The following is a 12,816-nucleotide window of genomic DNA, read 5'->3' on the forward strand; positions in this document are numbered from 1 at the left end:
GCTGCTGATCACAGAAAAGCAGTGATTTTCCCATTAATTCTGAAACAATCAAGTCAAATGCGAGGGAGGGGACAAATTGAGCAAACAGCCTCAAATGAGGCTAAATGAGTCACCATGCCCAGCCTTTTCAATTAAATAGCTCCATTTTGTAAACTTCTGCTCAGCTTCAAGGAGGCCAGCCCAAGTGGACCACAGGACTGGCGGCCTTGACTCTTGCTGGGTGAAGATCCTTCTCACGTATGGCTGCTGCAGGGGAGGGTCAAAAACGTCCCAGGCCAGGCACAGCTCACGCCTGGATTCCCAGCACTTTGAGAAACCAAGGGTTGGGGGATATCTTGAGCCCAGGAGTCTGAGACCAGCCTGGGAAACACAGACCCCACTGTACAAAAAAATGAAATGAGCCGGGTGCAGTAGCGTATGCCTGTAGTCCCAGCTACCTGGGAGGCTTAGACGATCACTCGAGCCCAGGAGATTGAGTCTGCAGTGAGCTATGATCGCACCACGGCACTCCAGCCTGGGTGGCAGATAAAGACTCTGTCACAAAACAAAACGACCCACAGACCTCCCCTGCTCAGTGTGGTTATACCAAGAATTCAAGTTGGGATTTCTTGGGTACCTTTTTTTTTTTTTTTTTTTTTTTTTTTTTTTTTTTTTGCGATAGGTCTCTCAGGCTGGAGTGCTGTGGCACGATCTCATCTCACTGCAACCTCCACCTCAGCCTCCTGAGTAGCTGGGACCACAGGTGTGCATCACCACACTCAGCTAATTTTTGGTAGACATGGGGTTCCACCATGTTGCCCAGGCTGGTCTGGCATTCTTGAGCTCAAGCAATTCACCCGCCTTGGCCTCTCAGTGTTGGGATTACAGGCGTAAGCCACTGAGCCTGGCCTTTATTACCTTTTTTTTTTGAGACGGAATCTTGCTCTGTCACCCAGGCTGGAGTGCAGTGGCACGATCTTGGCTCACTGAACCTCCACCTTCTGCGTTCAAGCGATTCTCCTGCTTCAGCCTCCCAAGTAGCTGGGATTACAGGTGCCCGCCACCACGCCTGGCTAACTTTTGTATTTTTAGTATAGATGGGGTTTCACCATGTTGGCTAGGCTGGTCTTGAACTCCTGACTACCTGATCCACCCGCCTCAGTCTCCCAAAGTGCTGGGATTACCGTAGTGAGCCACCCCGCCTGCCCTTTTTTATTACTTTTTTGAGACAAGGTCTCACCCTGCTGCCCAGGCTGGAGTGCAGTCGTGCAACCACAGCTCACTGTAGCCTTAACCTCCCGGGCTCAAGTGATCCACCTCAGCCTCCCAAATAATTGTAACTACAGGCGTGTGCCACTGCATCTGACTAATTTGCTTTTTGTAGAGGCAGGGAGTCTCCCTATGCTGCCCAGATTGGTCTCAAACTCCTGGGCTCAAGTGATCCCCCACTTTGACCTCCCGAAGTGCTGGGATTACAGGCATGAGCTACCATGGCTAGCCCTCATTGCTTTTTTGTTAAGTATTCTTTGCCTCTGTAGCCAACGTGTGTGTAAACATGCTTCATCTCACCCTAAAAGCAGCCTATTGAGCAAACAAGTAGGTTTTAGTTACTTAGCACATCAAAATCGTTTCTTCATAGGTGTTTCTGTCCTTCTCCCTGTTTAACACAGAGAACAGGAGAACCAAATAAGCCAAGCTCTTTATCCTCCCAAAGTCCTTGGTCTAGACCAGAGTCCCCAAAGCGTGGTCAGTGGTTTCTCTACATCAGAAACAGCGGGCATGTCTGTGTCCTCAAAGTTCATGTCCGAGGATGGCGGGGGGGTTTGCAATTCTGTACCGTTAACAGGCTCCCCAGGAGTTCCTGACAGCTAAAGATGGGCATCGCTCCCAGGAGGGCCTGTGAGCCCCACATGCTACCCTAGGGGGATGTAAGTTGGGCGAGTCTGAAATAAGGACCCAAGATCCCTGACTCCCCAAGGTGGTTTTTAAATTTTTAAGGCAGGCAAGGGGAAAAAAAGATACCAAGTGAAGAATTCATTGTATGTTTATTATTCACAGTTAATCACTACCTACCAAATGCTATCCGCAGAGTTAAAGGATTAAGTACATAGGTCTTTCTTTAAACACTGATTTTTTTTTTTTAAATATATACACACAAAACTTAGTTCAGCAAGGCTTCATGATATACACCAATTCCAAAATAAAACAATCAAATGGTCCAGGTGCAGAATGCCAGATTCCTTTTATCATCAGCGAGGAAAGGAGAAGCAGAATGAGGAGTGAGGGAAGGCGGGGACAGGCTCTGCCCAGAAGAGCTGCCGCCTCCTGGCACAGCAAACGCTCCAGGCCTAGGCCCTGTTCATATCCGGAGTCGGAGGGAGACTCCCATCAGCCGCTTTGGGACCGAAAGGCCCAAGGCTGTTACCAACTCTCCGGAGAGAGGGAGGCAGTCTTGTTTTTGTCATGGAAAGGGGATTGGGTGGAGAAAAAGATACAGGCACATCACTACAGGGGACCAGAAGTGGAGAGAAGACAGAGATCTCTGCCGAGGCCTTGGGCTTTCCAGTCTTGCCTTCCCCAACTCTCCCTGCTTCCTGGGACCATCTGTAGGGGTGGGGAGCAGCAGTCAACACAGCCCACTGGCAAGGGAGGCACAAGCAGCACTCCGGCTTCCCGATGCTGCCCTCACGCTCATCTGGACAGGTCAGGGGACACAGGATGAAAGCCACAGCCCAATCTAAGAGCAAGACAGGTGAAAAGTGACTACTCTCATTGTGCACTCCAGCATGGGAGTAAGGTGAAACCTGCTACAACTGGAGGCTGCGTTCCCATGACTTCCTCCTTCGCTCTCCTTGTCTGGGACTTGCTGGTTCCAGGGGTGCATATAGTGATGGGGCGGGGGCCACAACCCCCGAGACAGTGAGGACAGGCTTCCAACCCCCTGTAAGCCAGATCCAGTGGGATGTGGGAGAGCTGGGTGGTCACCTTCCCTCTTGCCCCGGTGGCCTGTCACACTCACACTGCAACCTAGGCAAGCAGTTACCTGAACCCCCAAGGGGCTCACAAACCTTAAAGCTGGAGCTTAAAGCCGCCTCACCTTCCACTCCTGCTTGTCTCCCTTGCTCTACCCTGCCCCAAGGGAAAAATATTTACACAGAGTAGGAGACAAATTGGCTGAAAAGCTCTGGACTGTCTTTAACTTATTTTAAAACAAAACAAATGAAAAAAAAAAAAAACAAAACAAAGAACACCACCACTCAGAAGCAACCCTTGAAATAAGGAAAAGGCACTATGAAAACCACATGCTTGACAATCCCACCGGAAGGGCCGACAGAGCAGAAAGAGGCAGGCTTTCGGGTGGGCTTTTTTTTTTTTTGAGATGGAGCCTTGCTCTGTCACCCAGGCTGGAGTACAATGGCATGGTCTCGGCTCACTGCAACCTCCACCTCCCAGGTTCAAGCGATTCTCCTGCCTCAGGCTCCCAAGTAGCTGGGATTACAGGCGCACGCCACCACACCCAGCTAATTTTTGTATTTTTAGTACAGACAGGGTTTTGCCATGTTGGCTAGGTTGGTCTCGAACTCCTGACTTCGTGATCCACCCACCTTGGCTTCCCAAAGTGCCGGATTACAGGCGTGAGCCACCGCGCTGCCCGACCCAGGTAGGCTTTCTAGGGAAGCCATGGAGGCAGTGACGTCCTTTCCTTCTACCCCACTCTACTGCCAACTTGGACAAAATACACCGGGGGTCTGGGCTGGAAGGCAGATTCCTACAAGCCCCCTCCTCTGGAGGAAGTTAAACGGCAAAGGCGTCCAGCTGCCCTGCCCGCTCCTTTTTGTGTGTATATACGAAGAACACGGAAACGGTAGTTCTTCTTTCAGTCATTCCAACTAAAGCAGACATTTGCATAGAGAGAATACCAGCCCACTTGGTTTCTTGTCTTTTATTATTGGCGTCAGCTAGGACTATACGTGGCCTTAAACGTCATGCACTGATGGACAGAAGAGAAAAAAGGATGAAAAAAAGGGCAAAGGAGGGGAAAGAGGAGCAGCAGTGAAAATTTGTAATAAAAACTCTTCTTAATTTATAGGTAAGTTTTGGCATTTTAAATCCAACGCCCCTCCCACCCCTAAAGTTCCAACCAAAGTGAGAGGGTCACAGGGTGACCCGGCCAGGTGTTCTGCACTCCCTCACAGGCTGCTGTTAGTGGCAGCTTGTGGGTTTAATTCTTTTGTATGTGTTTTACATTTTTCACTTTCTTTAAATAATTGCTTCTTGATTCTTAGACGTTCCGGTTCACAGGGGTGACGTAATTGCGGGGAAACATGCCGGTCTGCCCGTGGCAAGCTCCTTTCCACCAGTTGGGGTCTGAGTTATCCATGACATGGATAAAATCTCCCCGGCGGAAGCCCAGCTCTCCATCCTCCTGGGGATCAAAGTCAAAGAGGGCCTGGACGTATGTCGGCTGCTGCAAAACAGGAGCAGGAAAAACCCACATTGCATTCCTGGTCTGTGGCCGGCCACCTCCGAGGCCAGATGGGTTCCAGGGGGAAACGAATGCGTGCCAAATTCTCCATGTTTCCTAAACTCACCTCCCATCTCCCAACCCCCCGTTTATTCTTACCTATTCTAAGTTTACAGGCCAAGCGGGTTTAGTGTGATCTTTCCCAGTGCTCAGAAAATGCTAGAATATGTCTCCCAGAGGAGGGTGGCCAACTGTGCCGTGTATTATCAAGTAGAGGGCAGGCAGTGCTTGGAGGGGAAAGTTCTTTAGAAACAGCCGTCTGTGTTTAGGCTGTGGGCCCAGAATCTGCAAATCCCTTCTACCACACCCTTAAGGTATTAGAGCCTAAAGTTCTGGAGCTCGAATAACATAAGGGACTCTAACTTTAATTTATGACCAGGGCTTGAGGGACAGGAACGGTGCCGACCCCACTCCCTCACAAGCATAGTTTTCCTCATAATTTGCCTCCAGGGACAGGATCTTTGGGTGGGTGTGTTAAAGACCACCTCCCTAGAGAGACTGGCAAGCTGGCTACACATTGCCTCTGGAAAAGCAAAAACCTTGTATTTAAAACAACAAATCTTTTCCTTTCTTTTTTTTTTTGAGATGCAGTCTCCCTATCTCATCCAGGTTGGAGTGCAGTGGTACAATCTCAGCTCACTGCAACCTCCACCTCCCGGGTTCAAGCGATTTTTCCATCTCAGCTTCCCGAGTGCAGGTGGGCGCCACCACATCCGGCTAATTTTTGTATTTTTAGTAGAGACAGGGTTTCACCATGTTGGCCAGGCTAGTCTCAAGCTCCTGACCTCAAGTGATCTGCCTGCCTCAGCCTCCCAAAGTGCTGGGATTACTGGCGTGCGCTACTACGCTGGGCCAGAAACAAGAAATTTTTAGTGTGAATGGAAGGTAATGCATTCAGTAACGAGCACAGAAGCCCCAGTGGCAATCCCTGAAGGGCGCCTGCATGTTGATTGAGGGTCACCTCCCCTTTCCCACAGGAATGCACACTGAGGAGCTATTCTTTTTTTTTTTTTTTGAGACGGAGTCTCGCTCTGTCGCCCAGGCTGGAGTGCAGTGGCTGGATCTCAGCTCACTGCAAGCTCCGCCTCCCGGGTTCACGCTATTCTCCTGCCTCAGCCTCCCGAGTAGCTGGGACTACAGGCGCCCGCCACCGCGCCCGGCTAGTTTTTTTATTTTTTAGTAGAGACGGGGTTTCACCGTGTTAGCCAGGATGATCTCGATCTCCTGACCTCGTGATCCGCCCGTCTCAGCCTCCCAAAGTGCTGGGATTACAGGCTTGAGCCACTGCGCCCGGCCTGAGGAGCTATTCTTAATTTCTAAAATGATCCCATCTCACCCTGATGAGGCTTACCTGTGGCACCTGTTCTATGTCACGCAGGAATATCTGCTGGTTTCTGGAGACAGATGTAGATCTGTGATAATCCACCAGCTCATTCAAAGAATTGAACTTCACCACCCAGAGGAAGTACTTGCCGGCTCCGTCTCGGAGCACCTTGAAGTGCTGCACATCGTTTCCAAACCTGGGAGGGTCAGAGAGCACATGGACCGGCTAAAGGCTCTAACCTGGCAAATCGAAGGCTATCTGCCCATATAAGCGATATCTCGAGAGAACCACTGTCCCGGCAGCACTCCTCAGGGACTGAAGAGTAACAAGTTTCCTCACTGTGTGTCCCTGGGACAGACCCCTCCCTATGACTGATGGGCACCGGGACAACATGAACAAACCAGACAGGGACAGGCCATCAGTCACTCTCATTCTGAAGATGTTTGTAAGATAGAGTCCAGGTCGGGCACGGTGGCTCACATCTGTAATCCCAACACTTTGGAGGCCAAGGCGGGCAGATCACCTGAGGTCAGGAGTTCGAGACCAGCCTGACCAACATGGAGAAACCTCATCTCTACTAAAAATACAAAAGTAGCTGGGCGTGGTGGTGCATGCCTGTAATCCCGGCTACTCGGGATGCCAAGGCAGGAGAATCACTTGAACTCAGGAGGCGGAGGTTGCAGTGAGCTGAGATTGCACCACTGCACTCCAGCCTGGGTAACAAGAGTGAAACTCTGTCTCAAAAAAAAGAAACAAACAGTCCATGTGCCCTGAACCCTAACAAATAAAAAAGCCTTACTTAAGACAAAGAAGTGTGACTTAACTTCCTTTGAATCAAAAAATAATTAAAATGTATATGCAGGAAGAAGGTGAGGAGGGCTGGAAATACTTTCAACAATTCTCTCGTAACTGGGAATAGTTCAAAGTCATGTTTTCCGTTCAGGAATTTTAGGTCCACTCATGGGGAAAAGGTCTCTGAACGAAAGGACATACTGGGACAATAAAAGAGGCCCAGGCTTCGAAACCCAAAAGCTTCTCCATCACCAGATCACACCCTTTTACACTGGCTAGCAAAACCGGCAACAGTGTGGCTGGCTGGTACTAGCTCACAGGGTCCGTCACAGGATATTTGGCTAGAACACCAGCCCAGCCAGGGCGCTTCTGCCTGTCCTGTTCACCTGGCCAGGCACTCAAAAAGGCATTCTCAGCCGGGTGCGGTGGCTCACGCCTGTAATCCCAGCACTTTGGGAGGCCGAGGTGGGCGGATCACAAGGTCAGGAGATCGAGACCATCTTGGCTAACACGGTGAAACCCCGTCTCTACTAAAAATACAAAAATTTAGCCGGGTGTGGTGGCATGTGCATGTGCCTGTAGTCCCAGCTACTCAGGAGGCTGAGGCAGGAGAATCGCTTGCACCCAGGAGGCAAAGCTTGCAGCGAGCCAAGATTTGGCCACCGTACTCCAGTCTGGGCGACAAATGAGACTCCGTTTCAAAAAAAAAAAAAAAAAAAAAGGCATTCTCCCAGAGTGCTTGTTCAATGAATGGAGTCCCTCCTCTCCTTCAGTCTTTCAGTTGACGGAAACTAAAGGCTTCAGAAAATCAATCCAGCAGGTGGCAGCACTGAGCTTCAAGGAAGCCACTGAGTACAAGATGCCCCGCATTTGGAAAAAATACTGCTTTATATGTAAGACAAAATGTGGAAGTTCTGAAAGCTTCATTAGCAAGGGTATATTCCACGGCACTTCTGGCCCCACAGAGGCCCACTTCCACCCATGCAATGCACGTGGTTTCTAAAAGAGCCCAGGGCCCCAATAATGAGCAGCTTATTAACTACTGTGTTTCAAGTCACAGGCTTAAAACATCCTAAAACTAAGAAACATCCGAAGACTGTTGATTCTTGAACCTCTTTTGCAAAGGTGTGTGTGTGTTGTTAAAGAGAGTCATGACATCTGCTTTGCTTCTAAAACAATAAATGCATTAAATCCTTAAAAGATTCTACTTGAGAAAATGGAAGTTTGAGAGCTTCTGCTGAGCAAACAGGCAGCCTCCAGCCGAGCACGCGGCTGCTCCCGTGGTTTTGACCGCCACCCAGTGATTTATCGCTTGTTCCCCTCATTTTATACGGTTTCAGTTACATTTGGGTCAGCATAAAACTAAAGAAAGACAGGTGACAGTTTTTCTTTTCTTTTGTTTTTTAAAGATGGAGTCTCGCTCTTTCACCCAGGCTGGAGTGCAGTGGTGTGATCTTGCCAAAACAGCTGAAGACTACAGGCAAGAGCCACCACGCCTGGCTAATTTTGATTTTGCAGAGATGGGGTTTTGCCATGTTGCTCAGGCTGGTCGTGAACTCCTGAGCTCAGGCAATTCACCCGCCTCCGCCTCCCAAAGTGCTGGAATTACAGGCTTGAGCCACCATGCTGGGCCACAACTATAAATTTAAAATCTACATTTCAAAAAAAAATCTACATTTTAATCACACATTAAGTGGTTCTAAAACCAAATAAGATACTCAGTTCATTCATTCGTTCTTTTTTTTGAGAGACAGTCTTGCTCTGTCACTCAGGCTGGAGTGTAGTGGCGTGATCTCGGCTCATCCTCCTCCCGGGTTCAAGTGATTCTCCTGTCTCAGCCTCCTGAGTAGCTGGGATTACAGGCACATGCATGCTACCAAGCCCAGGCCATTTTTGCATTTTTTTTTTTTTAGCAGAGACAGGGTTTCACCATGTTGGCCAGGCTGGTCTCAAACTCCTGACCTCAGGTGATCCACCTGCCTCGGCCTCCTAAAGTGCTGGATTACAGGTGTGAGCCACTGCCCCCACCCTTTTTTTATTTTTTTGAGACAGAGTTTTGCTCGTCGCCCAGGCTGAAGTGCAATGGCACCATCTCGCCTCACTACAACCTCCGCCTCCTGGATTCGACTGATTCTCTGGCTTTAACCTCCTGAGTTGCTGGGCCTACCGGTGTGTGCCACTATGCCTGCATTATTTTCTATTTTTAGTAGAGATGGGGTTTCACCATGTTGGCCAGGTTGGTCAGTTCATTTTTGAAATGGAAAAGTCTCACCCATTACATCAGTTGTAAATGGGAAATGGTGGCCGGGCGCGGTGGCTCCCGCCTGTAATCCCAGCACTTTGGGAGGCCGAGGTGGGTGATCACCTGAGGTCAGGAATTCGAGATCAGCCTGACCAATATGGTGAAACCCCATCTCTACTAAAAACACAAAAAAATTAGCTGGGCGTGATGCCAGGCACCTGTAATTCCAGGTACTCAGGAGGGTCAGGCAGGGAGAACTGCTTGAGCCTGGGAGGTGGAGGTTGCAGTGTGCCGAGGCATGCCATTGCACTCCAGCCTAGGGGACAAAGCGAGACTCCGTCTCAAAAATGAATAAATAAATAATAAAATAAAATAAAAGGAAAATGGTTTGACAGCCCCCATTCAAAAACAATCTTAATGTAATGTAAATTAAGTAGTGATCTGAATGTTGAATCTAATCACTTCTTTATATGTAAGTGATGAAATGATCTGTCAGACTCCTGAGGAGGGTCCTATGATAATACATTAACTAGAAAAGAACTGAAGTAAAAAACATATAGAAATAACAATTTAATTCAAAATCCTGACTTCACAGATGAGGTGCGAATTGTTGAGAATCTTCAAGTGCTGATTTCTATTCTCCACAATTCTCCATGGCGGCAGAACTTCTTGTCTTCTCCATTCCCTGCTTACCTGCTCCCTTTCACACCTCAACTTTCCACCGGGAAATGCAAGCCCCAAATCCCCTGCAGCAGCCTTCTTAAGTGACTGTGAGGGCCTAGGATGGGGCTGGTGGATTTAAGCCAGGGGATCTGAGCAAGGTAAGCCAAGGCAGCTGACAGGCGCTCCACTATTTCATTTGAGAGAACTGCGGCAATCCCTCAGAGGGCAGAAGCTCAGGAGTGCTGGGCACTGGGGAAAACTGGCAGGCTCCGGCTGGCCGCAGGGAGCTGCTGCTTACCTCCTGAAGGCTGTGTCCACATGGGAATCTACATCCAGTGCTTCTAGAACTCATTTTGAGAGGAGCCAGAAATTAGGATTTTAATGTGAAATGAAGATACTGTTTAGGCTAAGCCTCCACCATTTTGTGTGTAGCCAGGCACCTGACCGATGGCTTCACAATTTGGATCAGTCAGAGACAGAATTCTAGGCAACTGCAGCAGGAAATACTTACTTGACAGAGAGGGAGAAGTCCCCAGGAGCGCTCTCACTCTCTCGGATAAGAAAGGCCCCATCGTGCCGCTGTTTGCTAAGCATTTCTTCTGCCTTGGCTCTGGGGATTTTGCCAAAAAACCACCTAAGGAAGGAAGGCAAGCTGGTCAACATCTGCTTCCCCACAAAGAAAACGGGATATCCAGGCTTCGAAATTTGAGTAACACAACACTCCTTGCCAGAGGAAGGGGCCTCCCTCCTCATCCTCCAGCCTCACAGTGCCCAAGATCGACATTGGGTCACGTCCCCAGAGATGGACCTTCAAAGGTCTTTACCCTACTCCATTTCCCAGAAAGCGACTCACCCAAGGCACTAACCATGGGTCACTTTCTATAGAGGAAGACATTTGAAAATGGGTCTTCCAGGTCAAAGCGCCCTGGACTCCCTACTGACTCATGACAAAGGTGTCTGGGGAAAAGTTCAGGCCTTTGGGTTTGGTGTACGGGATGAACTGGCCAAGGAGAGACTGGCCCCTTCCTGCAGCCATGTGATAAGGTCATAGCTTCACCACAGTGGGACTAAGCGAAAGTGGGGAGGAAAGCTGGACGGCCAGGAGCTGGAGGCAGGGTTACTTCTGTTAACAGCCCAAAAGCAAAAGGTTCAGACGGTATGAGGGTGCCTCTACCAGTAACTAAGGTCAGCATTCCTCTCAAGGCCTGCCTCTGTGGTCACTGCTCAGAGTTCAGCTTTCAGAAGCCACTAGGAATATTCTAATTTACCATATGTGCAGCAGTTAGCTGCAAAATTCAGATTTTTGAGGCAAGCTGCAGACTCTTTTGTTCCCAATTGCTGATTCACCTTGGCCAGAAGAAAAAGCGGCTAAATTAATGAAAAACTGTGAAGCAACTGGCTGTGGCTTATCAAGAGGAAGAGGAGAGGAACACTTCTACAAGAGCTTGAAGTCAAGCTGCCCGGCTACTTCAAATGAAAACTATAACTAATTAGGAAGGAGAAACTGTGAAAACCATGTTCTCTTCTCAAAACTGTCTTTAGTTATCAATTTTAAAAGCAAAAGTTATAGCAAATAAAGACCTATTTACATGGAAACTGGCATTCATTTAATATGCTAATTTAATATCAAAAGTCCTTTTAATGGACCAGCTAGTCCATTAAAGTTGTAAATCCAACTTATGTATCTTTTTTTTATTTATTTTTTTTCAGACGGAGTCTCACTCTGTTGCCCAGGCTGGAGTGCAGTGGCGTGATCTCGGCTCACTACAAGCTCTGCCTCCCGGGTTCACGCCATTCTCTTGTCTCAGCCTCCCAAGCAGCTGAGTAGCTAGGACTATAGAGGTCCACCACCATGCCCAGCTAATATTTTGTATTTTTAGTAAAGATGGGGTTTCACCATGTTAGCCAGGATGGTCTCGATCTCCTAACCTTGTTGATCCGTCTGCCTTGGCCTCCCAAAGTGCTGGGATTACAGGTGTGAGCCACTGCGCCTGGCCTGTTTTTTTTTTTTTAGACAAGTCTCACTCTGTCGCCCAGGCTGGAGTGCAGTGGCACGATCTTGGCTCACTGCAACCTTCACCTCCTGGTGAAGCAATTCTGCCTCAGCTTCCCCAGTAGCTGGGATTACAGGTGGCTACCACCATGCCCGGCTAATTTTTGTATTTTTAGTAGAGACGGGGTTTCACCATATTGGCCAGGCTGGTCTTGAATTCCCAACCTCGAGATCTGCCTGCCTCGGCCTCCCAACCTGCTGGGATTAGTCGTGAGCCACTGCGCCCGACTAACTTACATATCTTACTTATAAGTAACCACATTGGAAGATGTCCCTAAAATAATATACTATACTCAAATTCAAACAGAAAGATGTGAACTGCTAGGAAGGATACACTTAGAAGCTTCCCTTAGTAACTTCGTCCGTGTGTGTGTGTGTGTGTGTGTGTGTGTGTGTGTGTGTCAGCCTCTAGGGACCCTTAGTAACTCTGAATAGTCTGACATCTACCTGCTGGAGTCTTTCTCATTTTGCATACTCTACTGCCAGGCTACTGAAGAGCTGCGATAACAGATCCTCCTGCTTCTGCAAATAACTCAAGGCTAGGGCCTGCAGTGCCTGGAAATCAGGCCACACAAGAGAAATCACATATCACTAGAATAGAATGCTCTCTAAATATAAAAGGACAGGTTGGGCACCCGTGGCTCACACCTGTAATCCCAACACTTTGAGAGGCTGAGGTGGGGCGAATCACTTGAGGTCAGGAGTTTCAGACCAGCCTGGCCAACATGGTGAAACCCAGTCTCTACCACAAATAGAAAAATTAGACGGGCACCTGTAATCCCTGCTACTCGGGAGGCTGAGGGAGGAGAATCACTTGAACCTGGGAGGCGGAGGTTGTAGTGAGCCAAGACTGCGCCACTGCACTCCAGCCTGGGCAACAGAGTGAGAGTCTGTCTCAACAAATAAATAAATAAACAGGAGGCTGGGTGCGGTGGCTCATGCCTGCAATTCCAGCACTTTGGGAGTCTGAGGTGGGTGGATCACCTGAGGTCAGGAGTTCGAGACCATCCTTACCAACATGGAGAAACCCCATCTCTACTAAAAAATACAAAACTAGCCGGGTATGGTGGCACATGCCTGTAATCCCAGCGACTCAGGAGGCAGAGGCAGGAGAATCCCCTGAACCAGGGAGTTGGAGGTTGCAGTGAGCAAAGATCTTGCCACAGCACTCTAGCCTGGCGACAGAGCAAGACTCCGTCTCAAAAAAAAAAAAAAAAAAAAAAAAAAAAAAAAAAAAA

The 12,816-nt window shown here is 48.8% G+C and overlaps 1 protein-coding gene across 3 annotated transcripts in view; it reads right to left on the reverse strand.

The window, feature by feature from the left end:
• Positions 1 to 2,005: 2,005 nt before the first annotated feature.
• Positions 2,006 to 12,816, reverse strand: part of GRB2 (growth factor receptor bound protein 2) — an 88,602-nt gene continuing 77,791 nt past the window's right edge. For all 3 annotated transcript variants that reach the window (XM_017884863.1, XM_017884864.1, XM_017884865.1), the window contains exons 4-6: positions 10,037 to 10,159; positions 5,856 to 6,024; positions 2,006 to 4,447 (exon numbers count right to left, since the gene is read on the reverse strand). In XM_017884863.1, coding sequence (XP_017740352.1) covers positions 4,262 to 4,447; positions 5,856 to 6,024; positions 10,037 to 10,159 — 478 coding nt within the window. In that variant the 3' untranslated portion in view covers positions 2,006 to 4,261. The remainder of the gene's footprint in view (positions 4,448 to 5,855; positions 6,025 to 10,036; positions 10,160 to 12,816) is intronic.

This window comes from Rhinopithecus bieti, unplaced genomic scaffold (genome assembly GCF_001698545.2).
Source record: "Rhinopithecus bieti isolate Rb0 unplaced genomic scaffold, ASM169854v2 scaffold_13400, whole genome shotgun sequence".
In the NCBI taxonomy this organism is placed as follows: Eukaryota; Metazoa; Chordata; class Mammalia; order Primates; family Cercopithecidae; genus Rhinopithecus; species Rhinopithecus bieti.